We start from the raw sequence: 15,716 nt of genomic DNA, 5'->3' as shown, positions 1-15,716 counted from the left end.
AACAGTATACCCTTTTTTCCAAAGAGGTTCTGATAACAAACATTATCCGTTCAGGATAATATCCGCCCTGGGCGGGAGTCGAACCCACGGCCTAGCAATTACACGACAGATGCTCTACCAACCAAGCTAACTAGGCTGGCCGACACAAGCCAGAGAGTCTTGAAGTGTGTTACCTAATTAAATAAAAATAAAAAGTAGGTAATAAAAATAAAATTTAGATCTACCATCAAGACTACTTAACATGACTATGAATAGTAAAGTTGAGAGTAAAATTTCATAAATCCCTAGCTGGGAAAAAAATATACCTAAACAAAATGCAAGAAGTATGACATCAGCTCTTGGAATTTGATTTTTTAAGTAATATCCTGGAAAACTGGATATATCTGAAAAAGAGGTTCAAAACTAGTCAACCTCTTTTTTCTGCTGTAAAATTTCTACATATTTAAATATTTAATTTTATTAACATATCCCATAGGAGGTGGTATACAATTTTAAAACAAAATTTCAATGACAGGGTTTTAGTTTACATAGATAAGCTTCAGAGTTCACATGAAGAGATTTTCATATGAATATGAATTCTTTTGTACATATTTCTCAATCCAACTCATCAGATTTTATTAACATATCCCATAGGAGGTGGTATACAATTTTAAAACAAAATTTCAATGACAGGGTTTTAGTTTACATAGATAAGCTTCACAGTTCACATGAAGAGATTTTCATATGAATATGAATTCTTTTGTACATATTTCTCAATCCAACTCATCAAAACCTTTAAAATGAAGTCCAAGTACTTACCAACAGCATAATGTAAACAAACAAGAAATACATTTAATAAACACACTACAACACTGACCCTGCATGACTGATGGATTATCAGATTATACCTACTAACCTACACACCAAACATGTGACTTGAGTTGAAGAAATGTGAGTCAGAATACAGAGCCATGTGTTGTTCAATGTCCACTGAAAATGAGGGTGCTAATAAGGAAGCTTTGCTTTCAAGTGAGAGGGGGGAGGAAAGAAAAATGTAAAACTAGATTTTTTTTTTTTTTTCTGTCTAGATTCCCTGCCTCGGTGGTGTAGTGGTCAAGACGCTCGCCTGGTAAACAGGAGGGCGTGGGTTCAATCCCAGCCAATGTATTGAATTATATCCTCAAAATAATTTGAGAATTTGACCACCTTTTTTTTTTGTAATAATAACTTACAGATACAAATTTTCTTGACTGAAGTGTGAGAAGATCTTTGATTCTAAATCTGAACAATTCTACTTGCAGAGCTCTTCTAGCTATTTGCATCACTGATCATTAGTCTTTCACGTATCTGAAAATTGATTAAAACACAGGTATGGTAGGTATGTAGTCATTTCTGAAAGTGCTTTTTGCAGAAAAAGTGGTCAAGTGTTCAGAGGACTTTAGAGAACTTATGAGCCATGATTCAGGATCACATAACAAAGCTTTTTTTTACTACTCTGTCTGAAGAGATCCCCTTTTTTCCATGAAAATTACTGAACTAAGAGAGTTCAATTGTTTTTGAAACTCAACAACAAATTTTGTTGTCTGATGAGGTACTAGTTTGTTGTCTTATGAGGTAGGTACCTGATTTTCGTGACAAATGAATTAGAACTCCACATCTTTTTTATTATTTTAACTTCAACAACAAATACAAAATAATTTTTTTTTAGTAATAATAACTTACAGATACAAATTTTCTTGACTGAAGTGTGAGAAGATCTTTGATTCTAAATCTGAACAATTCTATTTGCAGAGCTCTTCTAGCTCTTTGCATCACTGATCATTAGTCTTTCACGTATCTGAAAATTGATTAAAAACAGGTATGGTAGTTATGTAGTCATTTCTGAAAGTGCTTTTTGTAGAAAAAGTGGTCAAGTGTTCAGAGGATTTTAAAGAACTTATGAGCCATGATTCAGGATCACATAACAAAGCTCTGTCTAAGAAATTACTGAACTAAGAGAGTTCAATTGCTTTTGAAAATCAACAACAAATTTTGTTTTCGATGAGGTACTAGTTTGTTGTTTTATGAGGTAATTTTCGTGACAAATGAATTAGAACTCCACATCTTTTTTATTATTTTAACTTCAACAACAAATACAAAATTCAACAGATGTATGTAGAGGGATCATTATTGACCTCATGATGCTTAGAAGCTGGTGTGCCAGTGTTAGTGTGTTCTCAAAGTTCACAATAATTTCAAAATGAGCTTATAAATCCCAGACTAGTCAATTCGATACTAATAAAATATTAAATACCTATGTAGAACCAAAACCATGATGGTTCCTCAGTAATCCCATTCTACACATCTGGATTGATAAGCATGCAACTCACAGCTCAGTTCACCAATAATTTAATGAGTAACAGTGTTAGTGTGTTCTCAAAGTTCACAATAATTTCAAAATGAGCTTATAAATCCCAGACTAGTCAATTCGATACTAATAAAATATTAGATATGTAGAACCAAAACCATGATGGTTCCTCAGTAATCCCATTCTACACATCTGGATTGATAAGCATGCAACTCGCAGCTCAGTCTGCTCAGTTCACCAATAATTTAATGAGTATACTAACTGTAACTTACCCTGGCTAGATTCTGTGAAAAGTTTTTACTGCCAAAATTACTCTGTAAAGGACGGATTTTCTTCTTGTTACAGATTGAAATAATGTTGAAATTTACTGAATTTTCCTGCGATTTTTTTAATATCCCGTTTTCAACTTTTTTAAAAACTCCCGCCTTGGATTCGCAAACAGATTACAAGGAGGAAGAGAACAGTGGATAAAGATGAAGGAAAAAAGTGAGGCATAAAAAAATACCACCCTTTTTACACACGATTGAAAAAAAAATCTGGTGTGACTGAAATAATGTTGAAATTTACTGAATTTTCCTGCGATTTTTTTAATATCCCGTTTTCAACTTTTTTAAAAACTCCCGCCTTGGATTCGAAAACAGATTACAAGGAGGAAGAGAACAGTGGATAAAGAAAAAGGAAAAAAGTGAGGCATAAAAAAATACCACCCTTTTTACACACGATTGAAAAAAAAAATATTAATAAAATAATTTTGGTTGGGTGGAAGAGCTCACTGTGTGAGAATCCTGCCTTATAGCTTTGAAAAAAAAATCGCCATTCCTAGGAGCCTAGGACATTTCAGCTCAAGTCACTCAAACCAAAGGTTCAATAAATTATTATGTAGATCAAAAGTATCCTTGGACCGATTCGGCCGATATTTAGGACGAATGTTTCGCTCGCTACTTGGGGGGAAAAAATAAAAATACTTTGTGGGTACAATAGACTTATAAAGAAACAACGATTATAATTAATAAACTATATCAAAAGAAAAACAACAATGATAAATGATTAAGTGAGTAAATTAAAAAAAAGGATCATTACAGCCTCATAAACAAAATTCCAGGCATTGGACATGTACGCAGATTGCACGGCATGTAGGTACCTATTACCAATCAATTACTTGTCAAAAATATGTATGGTTAAATTATTATGTAGATCAAAAGTATCCTTGGACCGATTCGGCCGATATTTAGGACGAATGTTTCGCTCGCTACTTGGGGGGAAAAAATAAAAATACTTTGTGGGTACAATAGACTTATAAAGAAACAACGATTATAATTAATAAACTATATCAAAAGAAAAACAACAATGATAAATGATTAAGTGAGTAAATTAAAAAAAAGGATCATTACAGCCTCATAAACAAAATTCCAGGCATTGGACATGTACGCGGATTGCACGGCATGTAGGTACCTATTACCAATCAATTACTTGTCAAAAATATGTATGGCCCTCCCACAACTTTCAGTTCCACCAGAATTTCAAAAGAACAAGATCATGAATGTGATGTGATATGATGAATGGAAAGGCGAAAGATGAATATCACCGTTGCAGTGCGGAATTTCAACGATTTATCGCCCCAGGCGGGAATCAAACCCGCGACGTAGCACTTACGAGGCAGACGCTCTACCAACCAAGCTAACTAGGCTAGACAGGCGAAACTTTCTGGCTGAGTATTGTACGAGGAGTCCACAGCTTTGCTCCAGATTTCCACCTGGAAAAATAAAACAGTACGTAGGTAGTTTTTTCGACCTGGAAAAATAGAACAGTAAGTAGTTTCCCCCCCCCCAAGAGTTTGATAAAGGGAACGTGAGCTTACGTGACGTGATAGTAGTGTGGCTGTCCTGAATAAGATTACCTACAATATTATGGGAAAACTTTGAACTATACATCTTTCCCCATGACTTCACGTGACGTTGATTCAGGTTCCAAATATTGGCGAAACTTTCTGGCTGAGTATTGTACGAGGAGTCCACAGCTTTGCTCCAGATTTCCACCTGGAAAAATAACACAGTAAGTAGGTAGTTTTTTCGAGCTGGAAAAATATAACAGTAGGTAGTTTCCCCCCCCCCAAGAGTTTGATAAAGGGAACGTGAGCTCACGTGACGTGATAGTAATGTGACTGTCCTGAACAAGATTACCTACAATATTATGGGAAAACTTTGAACTATACATCTTTCCCCATGACTTCACGTGACATTGATGGTAGAGTTTCTACCTGCATTATCCCGAAGACAGAAGCAGGACAGGTTAGGAGAAAGCTAGCCGTTCCGAGGACGAACCTTATCCGTTTAGGATAAAGTTAGATCCGGGCGGGAATCAAACCCGCGAAATACTTCGGGGGAAAAAATAAAAATACTTTGTGGGTACAATAGACTTATAAAGAAACAACGATTATAATAAACTATATCAAAAGAAAAACAACAATGATAAATGATCAAGTGAGTAAAGTAAAAAAAAAAGGATCATTACAGCCTCATAAACAAAATTCCAAGCATGGGACATATACGGATTGCACGCCATTTAGGTACCTGTTACCAATCAGGTACTTGTCAAAAATATATGACACGAAACATTTAACCTGCCAGATTACGCCAACCTAGTTATTTTGGATAGTAGCGCGTCTGGCTTGTAAGTGCTAGGTCGCGGGCTCGATTTCCGCTCGGGGCAGCTGGCTTTCTCCCATCCTGTCTTCCTCTCTTCGTTTTAGGGAAGATAAAACTTCCGTTGTTACAGTTCCCTCTATTGTAGTTATTTTGGATAGTAGCGCGTCTGGCTTGTAAGTGCTAGGTCGCGGGCTCGATTTCCGCTCGGGGCAGCTGGCTTTCTCCCATCCCGTCTTCCTCTCTTCGTTTTCGGGACGATAAAACCTCCGTTGTTACACTTCCCTCTATTAACATCTTGGAGGGCGGCCATAACTGCTGCGACTTTGGTCTTTGCTGATTCTTTTGGAACACGAACACGGTTCTATAACAGGAAGGATCACAGTGAAACTGTTTCAGTCACTCAGCTGATAGATACTCGTACGCGATGGTAAGCATTACTCAGAACTCCCCTCAGGTTCCAAATATTGGCGAAACTTTCTGGCTGAGTATTGTACGAGGAGTCCACAGCTTTGCTCCAGATTTCCACCTGGAAAAATAAAACAGTACGTAGGTAGAAGCACATCGATGATAACTTGGAATTAAGTGATTCATTGGGAACAGGTGAATATCATCGTTGCAGTGCGGAATTTCAACGATTTATCGCCCCAGGCGGGAATCAAACCCGCGACGTAGCACTTACGAGGCAGACGCGCTACCAAACCAAGCTAACTAGGCTAGACACGAAGCTCAAAGGAAAATTTTCCGTTCCCGGAACGGCTAGCTTTCTGCTTACCTGTCTTCCTTCTCTCTTGGATTTTGGGAAGATAAGAACTTAGCAGTTACAGTTCCCTCTGTCAAACCTCTCTCTCTCTCAAAAAAAAAAAGGAAGAGAACTAATAAGGTACGAACTGACTTAAAATTGGATATCGGAGAGTGAGTACCAAGGTAAAGTAGAGATGGGTTCCCCTGCTCTTAGTTTGGACAGAGCTTTTACTCCATCTTCCATACTTTCTGAGGACAATAAAGCAAAAGAAGACAAGTCATTGTTAATGCAAGATACATAGATGACACAGGAAAATAATGGACAACTGACAACAATAGCTATGCATAAGAATTATAAGATATTAAGATCATTAATGTGGAATTTATGGTCAGGAATGCGCCATCTTGGATTTCCAATGGTTTAGTTCAGGCGCTACCACGCCACCTAGTGGTTGAACTAATTCCCATATTTTCCTTTAAAAGAGGGGAAATGAGCTTCAGGGGAGGGGAAATCGTCTCAGAACACTAGTGGTCAGTTTTCCGTTTCCAAAAGGAAAATACACCTCTACTCACATGGACATGTTGAACATCAGCGCTGTCTAATGATTGGTCAGGGGATATGCCGGCAGCTTTGAGGACATCTACTAGTCGGGCTCCTGTCCATGTAGCATTGCCCACGGCAGCATGGCCCCAGGTTAAACCCTTCACTGGCTTTACCTGTGGACATTCGAAGTCGTGCCCCTTTTAAAATAAATAAATAATAACAAAAAAAAAAAGACACCAACGACAACCTGTGGAATTCAATAGTGTAGCAGGATTTTTCCCCCCTAAAATATTTGGGTGAGCACGTAAATCCTTTTTCACGTTTTCGTATACATGATCAGTACTGAATCGAATCCGCGACTTAGAGTTTACAAAGCAATCCCACTACTCTCCGCTCCAAGGTTAATGGGCTGCTTGTAAATTTTCAATCAAGACTTGACTATCTATAGATGTAATACATTTTCTAATTCATTTTTAAAGATTGTATCTCGGCATCGCTTTCGCAAACGGAAAAGTTCGATTAGAAAATTTCCGCCCTGACTGGGATTCGAACCCAGCATCTTCAGGTTCAGAGTCAGTGACCACTCGGTCACAGAGATGGGTCCCTATAATGCTAATCAAAGAGACTTGACTATCTATAGATGTAATACATTTTCTAATTCATTTTTAAAGATTGTATCTCGGCATCGCTTTCGCAAACGGAAAAGTTCGGTTAGAAAATTTCCGCCCTGACTAGGATTTGAACCCAGCATCTTCAGGTTCAGAGTCAGTGACCACTCGGTCACAGAGATGGGTCCCTATAATGCTAATCAAATGATGCAGGGTCAACACGAGAACACCAGAAATAAATCCATTGGAAAATTTGCAATCGAAAAACGAGTGCAAATTTTTAAAGATATGATATGATAAAGGATTAAGATAAGATTTGAACGGTATTGAAAACTGACCTCAAAATTCTCCTTATCATTCATGCGTGCACACACGGTCCCATGCTTCTCTCCTTTCTCATTGAAAGTTCTAACTTTCTCCTCGGCAAACATAGCCTTCATTTGATCCGGGGTAGCATTGGTAGCAAAGTCTATGTCATGAGGCTTCTTACCCATCAACATGTCCCTGGAATCAAACATAGGCCGTATTTTATTAGCAAGATATTAACCTAGTAGGAAATTTTTGACAGTAAGAACGAAGTAAGTGCTAGGTTGCAGGTTCGATTCCCGCTCGGGGCGGAATTTGTAGCAAAGTCTATGTCATGAGGCTTCTTACCCATCAACATGTCCCTGGAATCAAACATAGGCCGTATTTTATTAGCAAGATATTGACCTAGTAGGAAATTTTTGACAGTAATAACAAAGTAAGTGCTAGGTTGCAGGTTCGATTCCCGCTCGGGGCGGAATTCATCCTAAACAGGGATTGCGGGATTGGAAAAAGGTGCGGGATCCCGCGGGATTGCGGGATTGCGGGATCCCGCATTGCAATCCCTACTCGGAATTATCCATTATAAAAAGCCTATCAAACTTGTCATCAATCGATAGCTGTGAATCAAAGGCTGCTAAGGCGGAATTCATCCTAAACAAAACAGACAAGATTCGTTTTTGGGACGGCTGGCTTTCCCCTATCCTGTCTTCTTTCTCTCTTCGATAAGACCAGAGCAGTTACAATCAATTCCCTCTATCAAACTTTTTTTACTATTAATATTTTTATTTATCTGTTTTAAGGGAAAAAAAAGAAAGGTAGAAGTAGCTAGGTTGGTAAAAAAAAAGGAATGGATACCTAGAGTGAAAAATTGTTTTTATGTCAACGAGACACATCCTGGGACAACATTTCTACACAACTATATCCTATACAAGACGGCTGGCTTTCCCCTATCCTGTCTGCTTTCTCTCTTCGATAAGACCAGAGCAGTTACAATTCCCTCTCTCAAACTTTTTTTACTACTATTATTTTTATTTATCTGTTTTAAGGAAAAAAAGAAAGATAAAAGTAGCTAGGTTGGTAAAAAAAGGAATGGATAGAGTGAAAAATTGTTTTTATGTCAACGAGACACATCCTGGGACAACATTTCTACACAACTATATCCTATACACTACCGTAGCAATAATAATTAATAACAAAGTCACGTACAACCTAATAAGTTATCGTACAACGTTTTCACTGTCTATCACTCACCAATCTGTACAAGGCTAGACAGAAAGAAAACTAGTATATGTAGCTCGCTATACTGTAGTAATAGAAAGTAAAAATATGTTGTTCTTACATACATACATAACCATATCATTCCAATCTATTGACTGGGTCGATGGACAAAACCTCTCCACCATGTTCTCTCATCATATCTCCGGTTTCTTTCAATGTCATAGGCTAGACAGAAAGAAAACTAGTATATGTAGCTCGCTATACTGTAGTAATAGAAAGTAAAAATATGTTGTTCTTACATACATACATACATAACCATATCGTTCCAATCTACTGACTGGGTCGATGGACAAAACCTCTCCACCATATTCTCTCATCATATCTCCGGTTTCTTTCAATGTCACAAGGCAACCTTAACCTTGAGGGAAAATGCTGTTTGAATACTCACCAATCTAATACGCATATCCACTATAGTCAAGAAACCCCCCGATGACCAACATCAACATGAACGCAAACTTGAATATTATACACATTCTATCCCCTTTGCTCTCCCACTTGTACCACTTATAACGTTTGTTACTCAATAGCGTACCACTTATAGCGTTAGTCAAGAAACCCCCCGATGGCCAACATCAACATGAACGCAAACTTGAATATTATACGCATTCTATCCCCTTTGCTCTCCCACTTGTATCACTTATAACGTTTGTTACTCAATAGCGTACCACTTATAGCGTCAAAGTTCAATAATTAAAAACAAAACACTTGAAGCTTTCACAGAAACTAAATAGGACTGAATGATGATTTTCTATGTCTGACTTTATGACATCAATGTATCGATTTCTGGGTCTCCCTTTTGGTCTTGTTCCTTCCATTTTCATTTCATGCATTTTCTTTGGTAAGCGTTCCTCTGACATTCTCTTCATATGGCCATACCATCTGAGTCTTCTTTCAACTGTTTTGGATTCTAGGGTTTCTAGTGTTTTTCGTTGTTCTTGTTGTTTACAAATGCAGGTAGGTATTGAGTATTAGGTCATTCTTCCAAGAAAAATAAATAAAGGGGGAAATACATTATACTCACTTCCTTGGTTTTAGGATCCACAGGGATGGTCGCACGCCACAAGGTCCAACCCCAGTGTCGTGTGAGCGGGGCCTGCGAGTCCTGGCCTGTGAAGTTGGCCACATGCCACGTCCGGCCCTGGTCTATGGTTACGTCTACACGTACTATAGCCTTACCCCCTCCTGACCATGCATAACCTGAGGGGGAAGAGATTGAAGGGGGGGGATTCAAATTAAAGGGGGAACTATACCTGCCTCGGTGGTGTAATGGCTAAGACGCTCATTTGGTAAAAAGGGGGCGTGGCTTCAATCCCAGTCGAGGTATGGAATTTTATCCTCAATGTAATTTGAGCATTTGACCACAATGGTAATGGTAAAACGGTAATATAAGTACTTTTATTGAACAAAATTTTATCAACATAAATATCAATTGAAAAAGCAAAACTCCAGCTCTCTTTTTTTTAGCATAACTCCTATAATATTTCTTTAGCAGGGGAAATTTAGACTGATATCCTCTCTGTATACAGTCCCCAGCCAGATCATAATAATAATAAAAGGTAAGAAAAGCGAATAAGAAAATCTCACCCTGTACTTCCATTTGATGATTTTCAAGTTTGAGCTTCGCGTCCGCCACCGGTAGACAAATGGCAGAAATGACGGGCAGCTCCTGAATGGCGGGGGATTTGGCAAAGTCCACCGTGTCCCAATCAGTGGAAGGGGAGAAGCCCTTGTAGTCATTCTGCTGCCAGTGAGACGTGGACTCGTGGTCCGACAGAATCACTTTGCCTGTGTGAGAGCAGAATGGAATACGAAGTAGAGATGAGTACTAATAGGGTTTTTTTCCCATTCACTGGACTTGGATTTTCAAAACACATTTTTTTTTTGTCAAAGTGAAGCTGAATTTGATGGATTCATTAGATTTAAAAAAAAATCTTATGCTTAAGGAATTCTTCTTCTAAAAAAAAAGAGGGTTATATGTTTGATAGAGAAAACTGTAACAACGCAGGTCTTATCGTCCTGAAATGGAAAGAGAGAAGGAGTGCTGGGTAGGAGAAAGCCAGCAGTTCCCAGAATGAACATTTATGAGAAAGTTCGCCCCAGGCGGGAATCCAACCCGTGGCCTAGTGCTTACAAGGCAGGCGCGGTACCCTTTGTTTACGTCCCGAAATCGAAGAGAGAAGGGAGACAGGATAGGAGGAAAGCCAGCCGTTCCGAGAACGAACATTATCCCATCAGGATAAAATCCACCCCGGGCGGGAGTCGAACCCGCGGCCTAGCGCTTACGAGGCAGACGCGCCACCAACCAAGCTAACTAGGCTGGTAATTAGGTAAGAGTATTGGTTTAACATAAAGTACACCTACGAGGGTGTCAGGAAGTTTTCTACCAGCATAGATGGAGGAGGTTCTGCGTTGTAAGGTTTCAGACTAGTGGCTTTCAGTAGGGGACTTCGAACTGGTTCCATCACGTATGGGTCTGAAGCTATGTCCTTCGCCGCCAGCTTTGAATCCTCTTGAGAAATGTTACCTGAAAATAAATAGGGTTCGCGTTAGTTTACTCGCTAGGTTGCAAATTGTTAGCTTGTTCTAAGCTGATACCTAGCTGAGCTAGGGAGATCTTGTTCTAAGCTGATACCGAATCTAAATAAATTCTTTTATTGAATAAGAGGTCGCGAGATCAATTTATAGATTCGATTTTAACCTATGTTATATTTGCTCTCGAATTTTTCTAGTTTTTGAACGACCAGAAAAGAGGTCGCGAGATCAATTATAGATTCGATTTTAACCTATGTTATATTTGCTCTCGAATTTTTCTAGTGTTTGAACGACCAGAACAGAAGTTAAATACTTGCCTGGTGAGTTGAAGGGCATGGGTTCGAACCCAAAATAAGTCCAGGACATAGTAAAATTGTAAGTAAATACTCTTCTGTCTCAATATGTCTCTTACCAATATTTTTTTTCTTTCAGGTTACTTAATGGACAAAGTAGGTAAATTTATAGCCTAGAGCAGCAAAACTTTCTCCATGCTAGAGCAAGAAAAATAGTCGAGAAAATAAATAGGGTTCGCGTTAGTTTACTCGCTAGGTTGCAAATTGTTAGCTTGTTCTAAGCTGATACCTAGCTGAGCTAGGGAGATCTCGTTCTAAGCTGATACCGAATCTAAATAAATTCTTTTATTGAATAAGAGGTCGCGAGATCAATTATAGATTCGATTTTAACCTATGTTATATTTGCTCTCGAATTTTTCTAGTGTTTGAACGACCAGAACAGTAGTTAAATACTTGCCTGGTGAGTTGAAGGGCATGGGTTCGAACCCCAAATAAGTCCAGGACATAGTAAAATTGTAAGTAAATACTCTTCTGTCTCAATATGTCTCTTACTTTCATTTTTTTTTTTTTTTTTTTTTAGTGAGAGAAGAAATGACATGCATCTACTGATCAAGTAGGTACCTACTGATTACTGATACAGCTACAAGTACCTACCTTCTTAATGATTTGACAAGAAAAAAAAAAGTAAGTGATATGAAAGATAGGTACTTGTCATTTTGGTAGATAATATTACAACAGGGGGTATACAAGGTAGGTACCTAGGATGTGGTATAATGAATACCCAGCACATGCTGTGATTCCAACACCAGCCATCACTTTCACTAGTTTCAACTTTTCATCTGAATGTTTGAATGAAGATAACTGCTTGGAAACAATGGCCTGATCAAGAGTTATTGTTGAAGAGCCCACTTGGGAAAGCAATCTGAAATGGAGAAAATAAATAAGTAGTTCAAAAATCTGATTGATTCATCCACTGATTGATTCATAAAAACCAAATTTGGTTTTAAGATATGTTGCTTTACCAATACATCTCCTAGCATCACTGGTGTATATCCTACCCCCACAGCCAAGGTCCAGGAGGGCCCTGCAGAGATATTTAGAGGCCCCTAAATGTAGTAATGTAGACCCTGAAATTATCTAATTATAATTTGGATCATCCACCTCTCCCCATAGTGAGCTACTGCACCACCCCCCAACAAAACCTTGCAGGAGGGCCTCCGAAGAAATATAATTATGCCACCACCCGGCATGCTTAATGAACACAAAATTCCAAGCATCCTTAAATAGCCATTTAGCTTGTGATACTTGCCTTTTTATCCTTGAAAGAACTCTTGTGGAATGCATATTATTAACAGGTAGGACAACTCCTCAATGTAAGATAGAAAGTTTTGAATGATGGTGACCCAGGTGTTTAGTTAATTTTCAAGGTGTTGTTTCCTCTACACATTAAAACACTCCAAGACGAGTGGTTAACAAGGAAAACACTGTAATGAATAAATAACTCACATTTTAAACTGATAAGTCTGATAACTACTGATATTAGGTACTGATAAGATTTTTTTGGCAAAAGTAGATGGGAGATGGGCAAACACTTCACAGGACAGTTTTTAAAATTTGTAAACATTTTGACTTGACCAATCAAAATGAACTATTCCCTGACGTATGAAAAGTTGGCCATTAATTTTATTTCCCCTCTCATATAACCAGGGGTTTTCAAACAAAACTTTGCTGGCCCTTTCACTACCAGTATTCCAAGTCCACCAAATATACCACAATAGAACCATTTTTAAGTTACAAAATGAGTGTAATGAAATTTCAATGCAATAAAAACTTCAATTTTCAATTAAAAAATGGAATTTTTCAAATTTCCAAGTACTGATTTGCTATTTCATTACGAACGAAGTGAAATTTTGAGACCCCCTTAAATGGTCCAGCACTATGCCATCTTCACATCAGTGTTTAAAACGCCTTCCGTTTTAAAAAAGATACTGCGGATAGTATGCTCCTTATTTCGACAGGGGCATTTTTCTTCCAAGTTCTCGGGCATTGGAATCACATGACTGCATTCCTTCTTGTGATAGGAAAATGACAGGGGCATGGGGCATTTTTCTTCCAAGTTCTCGGGCATTGGAATCACATGACTGCATTCCTTCTTGTGATAGGAAAATGGAAATCGAAATCGGATCAGATCGGATTATCGGATTTATCTTTTTGCAAAGTCCGCTTTGCATTCTTCCAAGTTCCAAGTTCTCGGGCATTGGAATCACATGACTGCATTCCTTCTTGTGATAGGAAAATGGAAATCGGATCAGATCGGAATATCGGATTTATCTTTTTGCAAAGTCCGCTTTGCTGATTTTGGTTTTTTTGAACTTAACAGGATTTAGTTTTCAAATTTCCATGTAGAATGGAGAGCAGCCGTTCTACCATCTGATGGGTGAGTTTCTGTTGAAGTCTTTGAATATATTTTTAACAACATCTCAGAAAATTCGTTGTTCTAAAATGTAGAATGGAGAGCAGCCGTTCTACCATCTGATGGGTGAGTTTCTGTTGAAGTCTTTGAATATATTTTTAACAACATCTCAGAAAAAGTTTTGATTTTTTTTCTTTTGAAATTTTGAACTTCAAAGTAGGTACCTAAGCATAAAATGTTGCTACGCCGCAAATGAAAGTTCAATCCGCAATCACTTCTCTACCTACTTAAAAACATGAAAGAAATCTGCCCTTTTTTTGCCATCTCTATTCATGAGATGAGAATATTAGTGTAAGTACCGTCATCTGAGGTGACTTTGCACCTGCCCGGGTGACTTTGCACCAACTCAGTAAAATGTTTTGAATGCTGACTGAATGCTTCTGGAGAAAGTAAAAAAATATTTAAAAATATGATAAAATAGCTGATATCTTTGTGAATAAATATATGAGCACTGACAGGATAGGAGAAAGCCAGCCGTTCCGAGAACGAACTTATCTGGATAAAGTTCGCACAGCACGGGAATCGAACTCGTGATTTAGTGCTTACAAGGCAGACACGCTCCCTTCGAAGCTAATTAGGCTGACAGATTGGAGAGATTCTGAAATGCTCGAATACTACTTGCTTGTCATGCAGAAGGTCCCGGGTTCGGGATTGCACATATTTCTTTTCTTTTCTTTTTTTTTTTGAGGTTTGACAGAGGGAACTTTAACTGCTATGGTCTTATCGTCCCGAAATCGAAGAGAGAAGGGAGACAGGATAGGAGGAAAGCCAGCCGTTCCGAGAACGAACATTATCCCATCAGGATAAAATCCACCCCGGGCGGGAGTCGAACCCGCGGCCTAGCGCTTACGAGGCAGACGCGCCACCAACCAAGCTAACTAGGCTGGGAATTAGGTAAGAGTATTGGTTTAACATAAAGTACACCTACGAGGGTGTCAGGAAGTTTTCTACCAGCATAGATGGAGGAGGTTCTGCGTTGTAAGGTTTCAGACTAGTGGCTTTCAGTAGGGGACTTCGAACTGGTTCCATCACGTATGGGTCTGAAGCTATGTCCTTCGCCGCCAGCTTTGAATCCTCTTGAGAAATGTTACCTGAAAATAAATAGGGTTCGCGTTAGTTTACTCGCTAGGTTGCAAATTGTTAGCTTGTTCTAAGCTGATACCTAGCTGAGCTAGGGAGATCTCGTTCTAAGCTGATACCGAATCTAAATAAATTCTTTTATTGAATAAGAGGTCGCGAGATCAATTATAGATTCGATTTTAACCTATGTTATATTTGCTCTCGAATTTTTCTAGTGTTTGAACGACCAGAACAGTAGTTAAATACTTGCCTGGTGAGTTGAAGGGCATGGGTTCGAACCCCAAATAAGTCCAGGACATAGTAAAATTGTAAGTAAATACTCTTCTGTCTCAATATGTCTCTTACCAATATTTTTTTTTCTTTCAGGTTAATGAACAAAGTAGGTAAATTTATAGCCTAGAGCAGCAAAACTTTCTCCATGCTAGAGCAAGCAAAATAGTCGAGTACACCAGTAGGTACCTATCCTGTAGGATTCCAACAGCTCAAACACTTCATCCTGTAAATGCACTCCGTACATTGCCCAGAACGGCTCAATTGAGCCACCGGCCGCCTTCATGATGATTTCACCCCCTGGATGCATTTGCACAAATTCTGTGATGTCATAGACACCTTGCCTGAAAACAACCCAGATGCTGGACTTCAAATCCTTGTGGTTTTGGATATCGGAGAGTGAGTACCAAGGTAAAGTAGAGATGGGTTCCCCTGCTCTTAGTTTGGACAGAGCTTTTACTCCATCTTCCATATTTTCTGAGGACAATAAAGCAAAAGAAGACAAGTCATTGTTAATGCAATGATTTCCAGATCTTGCAGGGTGCCCTTCTCTCCTTGAAACAGTGGTTTGATGTCAATCTTCTCGAAGTAAACCCCCTTAAGTGTAATGTCATTACTTT

At 38.6% G+C, this 15,716-nt stretch overlaps 1 protein-coding gene across 1 annotated transcript; it reads right to left on the bottom strand.

Annotated features, from left to right (window-relative positions):
- Positions 1–5,189: 5,189 nt before the first annotated feature.
- On the bottom strand, positions 5,190–15,601 carry LOC103516925 (probable sulfite oxidase, mitochondrial). Its single transcript, XM_026829199.1, is given in 7 exon segments — positions 5,190–5,497; positions 9,470–9,645; positions 10,033–10,273; positions 10,833–10,972; positions 12,032–12,195; positions 14,669–14,837; positions 15,286–15,601. Coding segments are annotated over 7 exon segments (1,299 nt in total). The 5' UTR covers positions 15,569–15,601; the 3' UTR covers positions 5,190–5,371.
- Positions 15,602–15,716: the final 115 nt, after the last annotated feature.

The sequence above is a fragment of the Diaphorina citri genome, unplaced genomic scaffold (assembly GCF_000475195.1).
Source record: "Diaphorina citri unplaced genomic scaffold, Diaci psyllid genome assembly version 1.1 scaffold1703, whole genome shotgun sequence".
Lineage (NCBI taxonomy): Eukaryota > Metazoa > Arthropoda > Insecta > Hemiptera > Psyllidae > Diaphorina > Diaphorina citri.
Note: the sequence above shows the minus strand (reverse complement) of the source record. Positions and strands in the feature narration are given on the sequence as shown.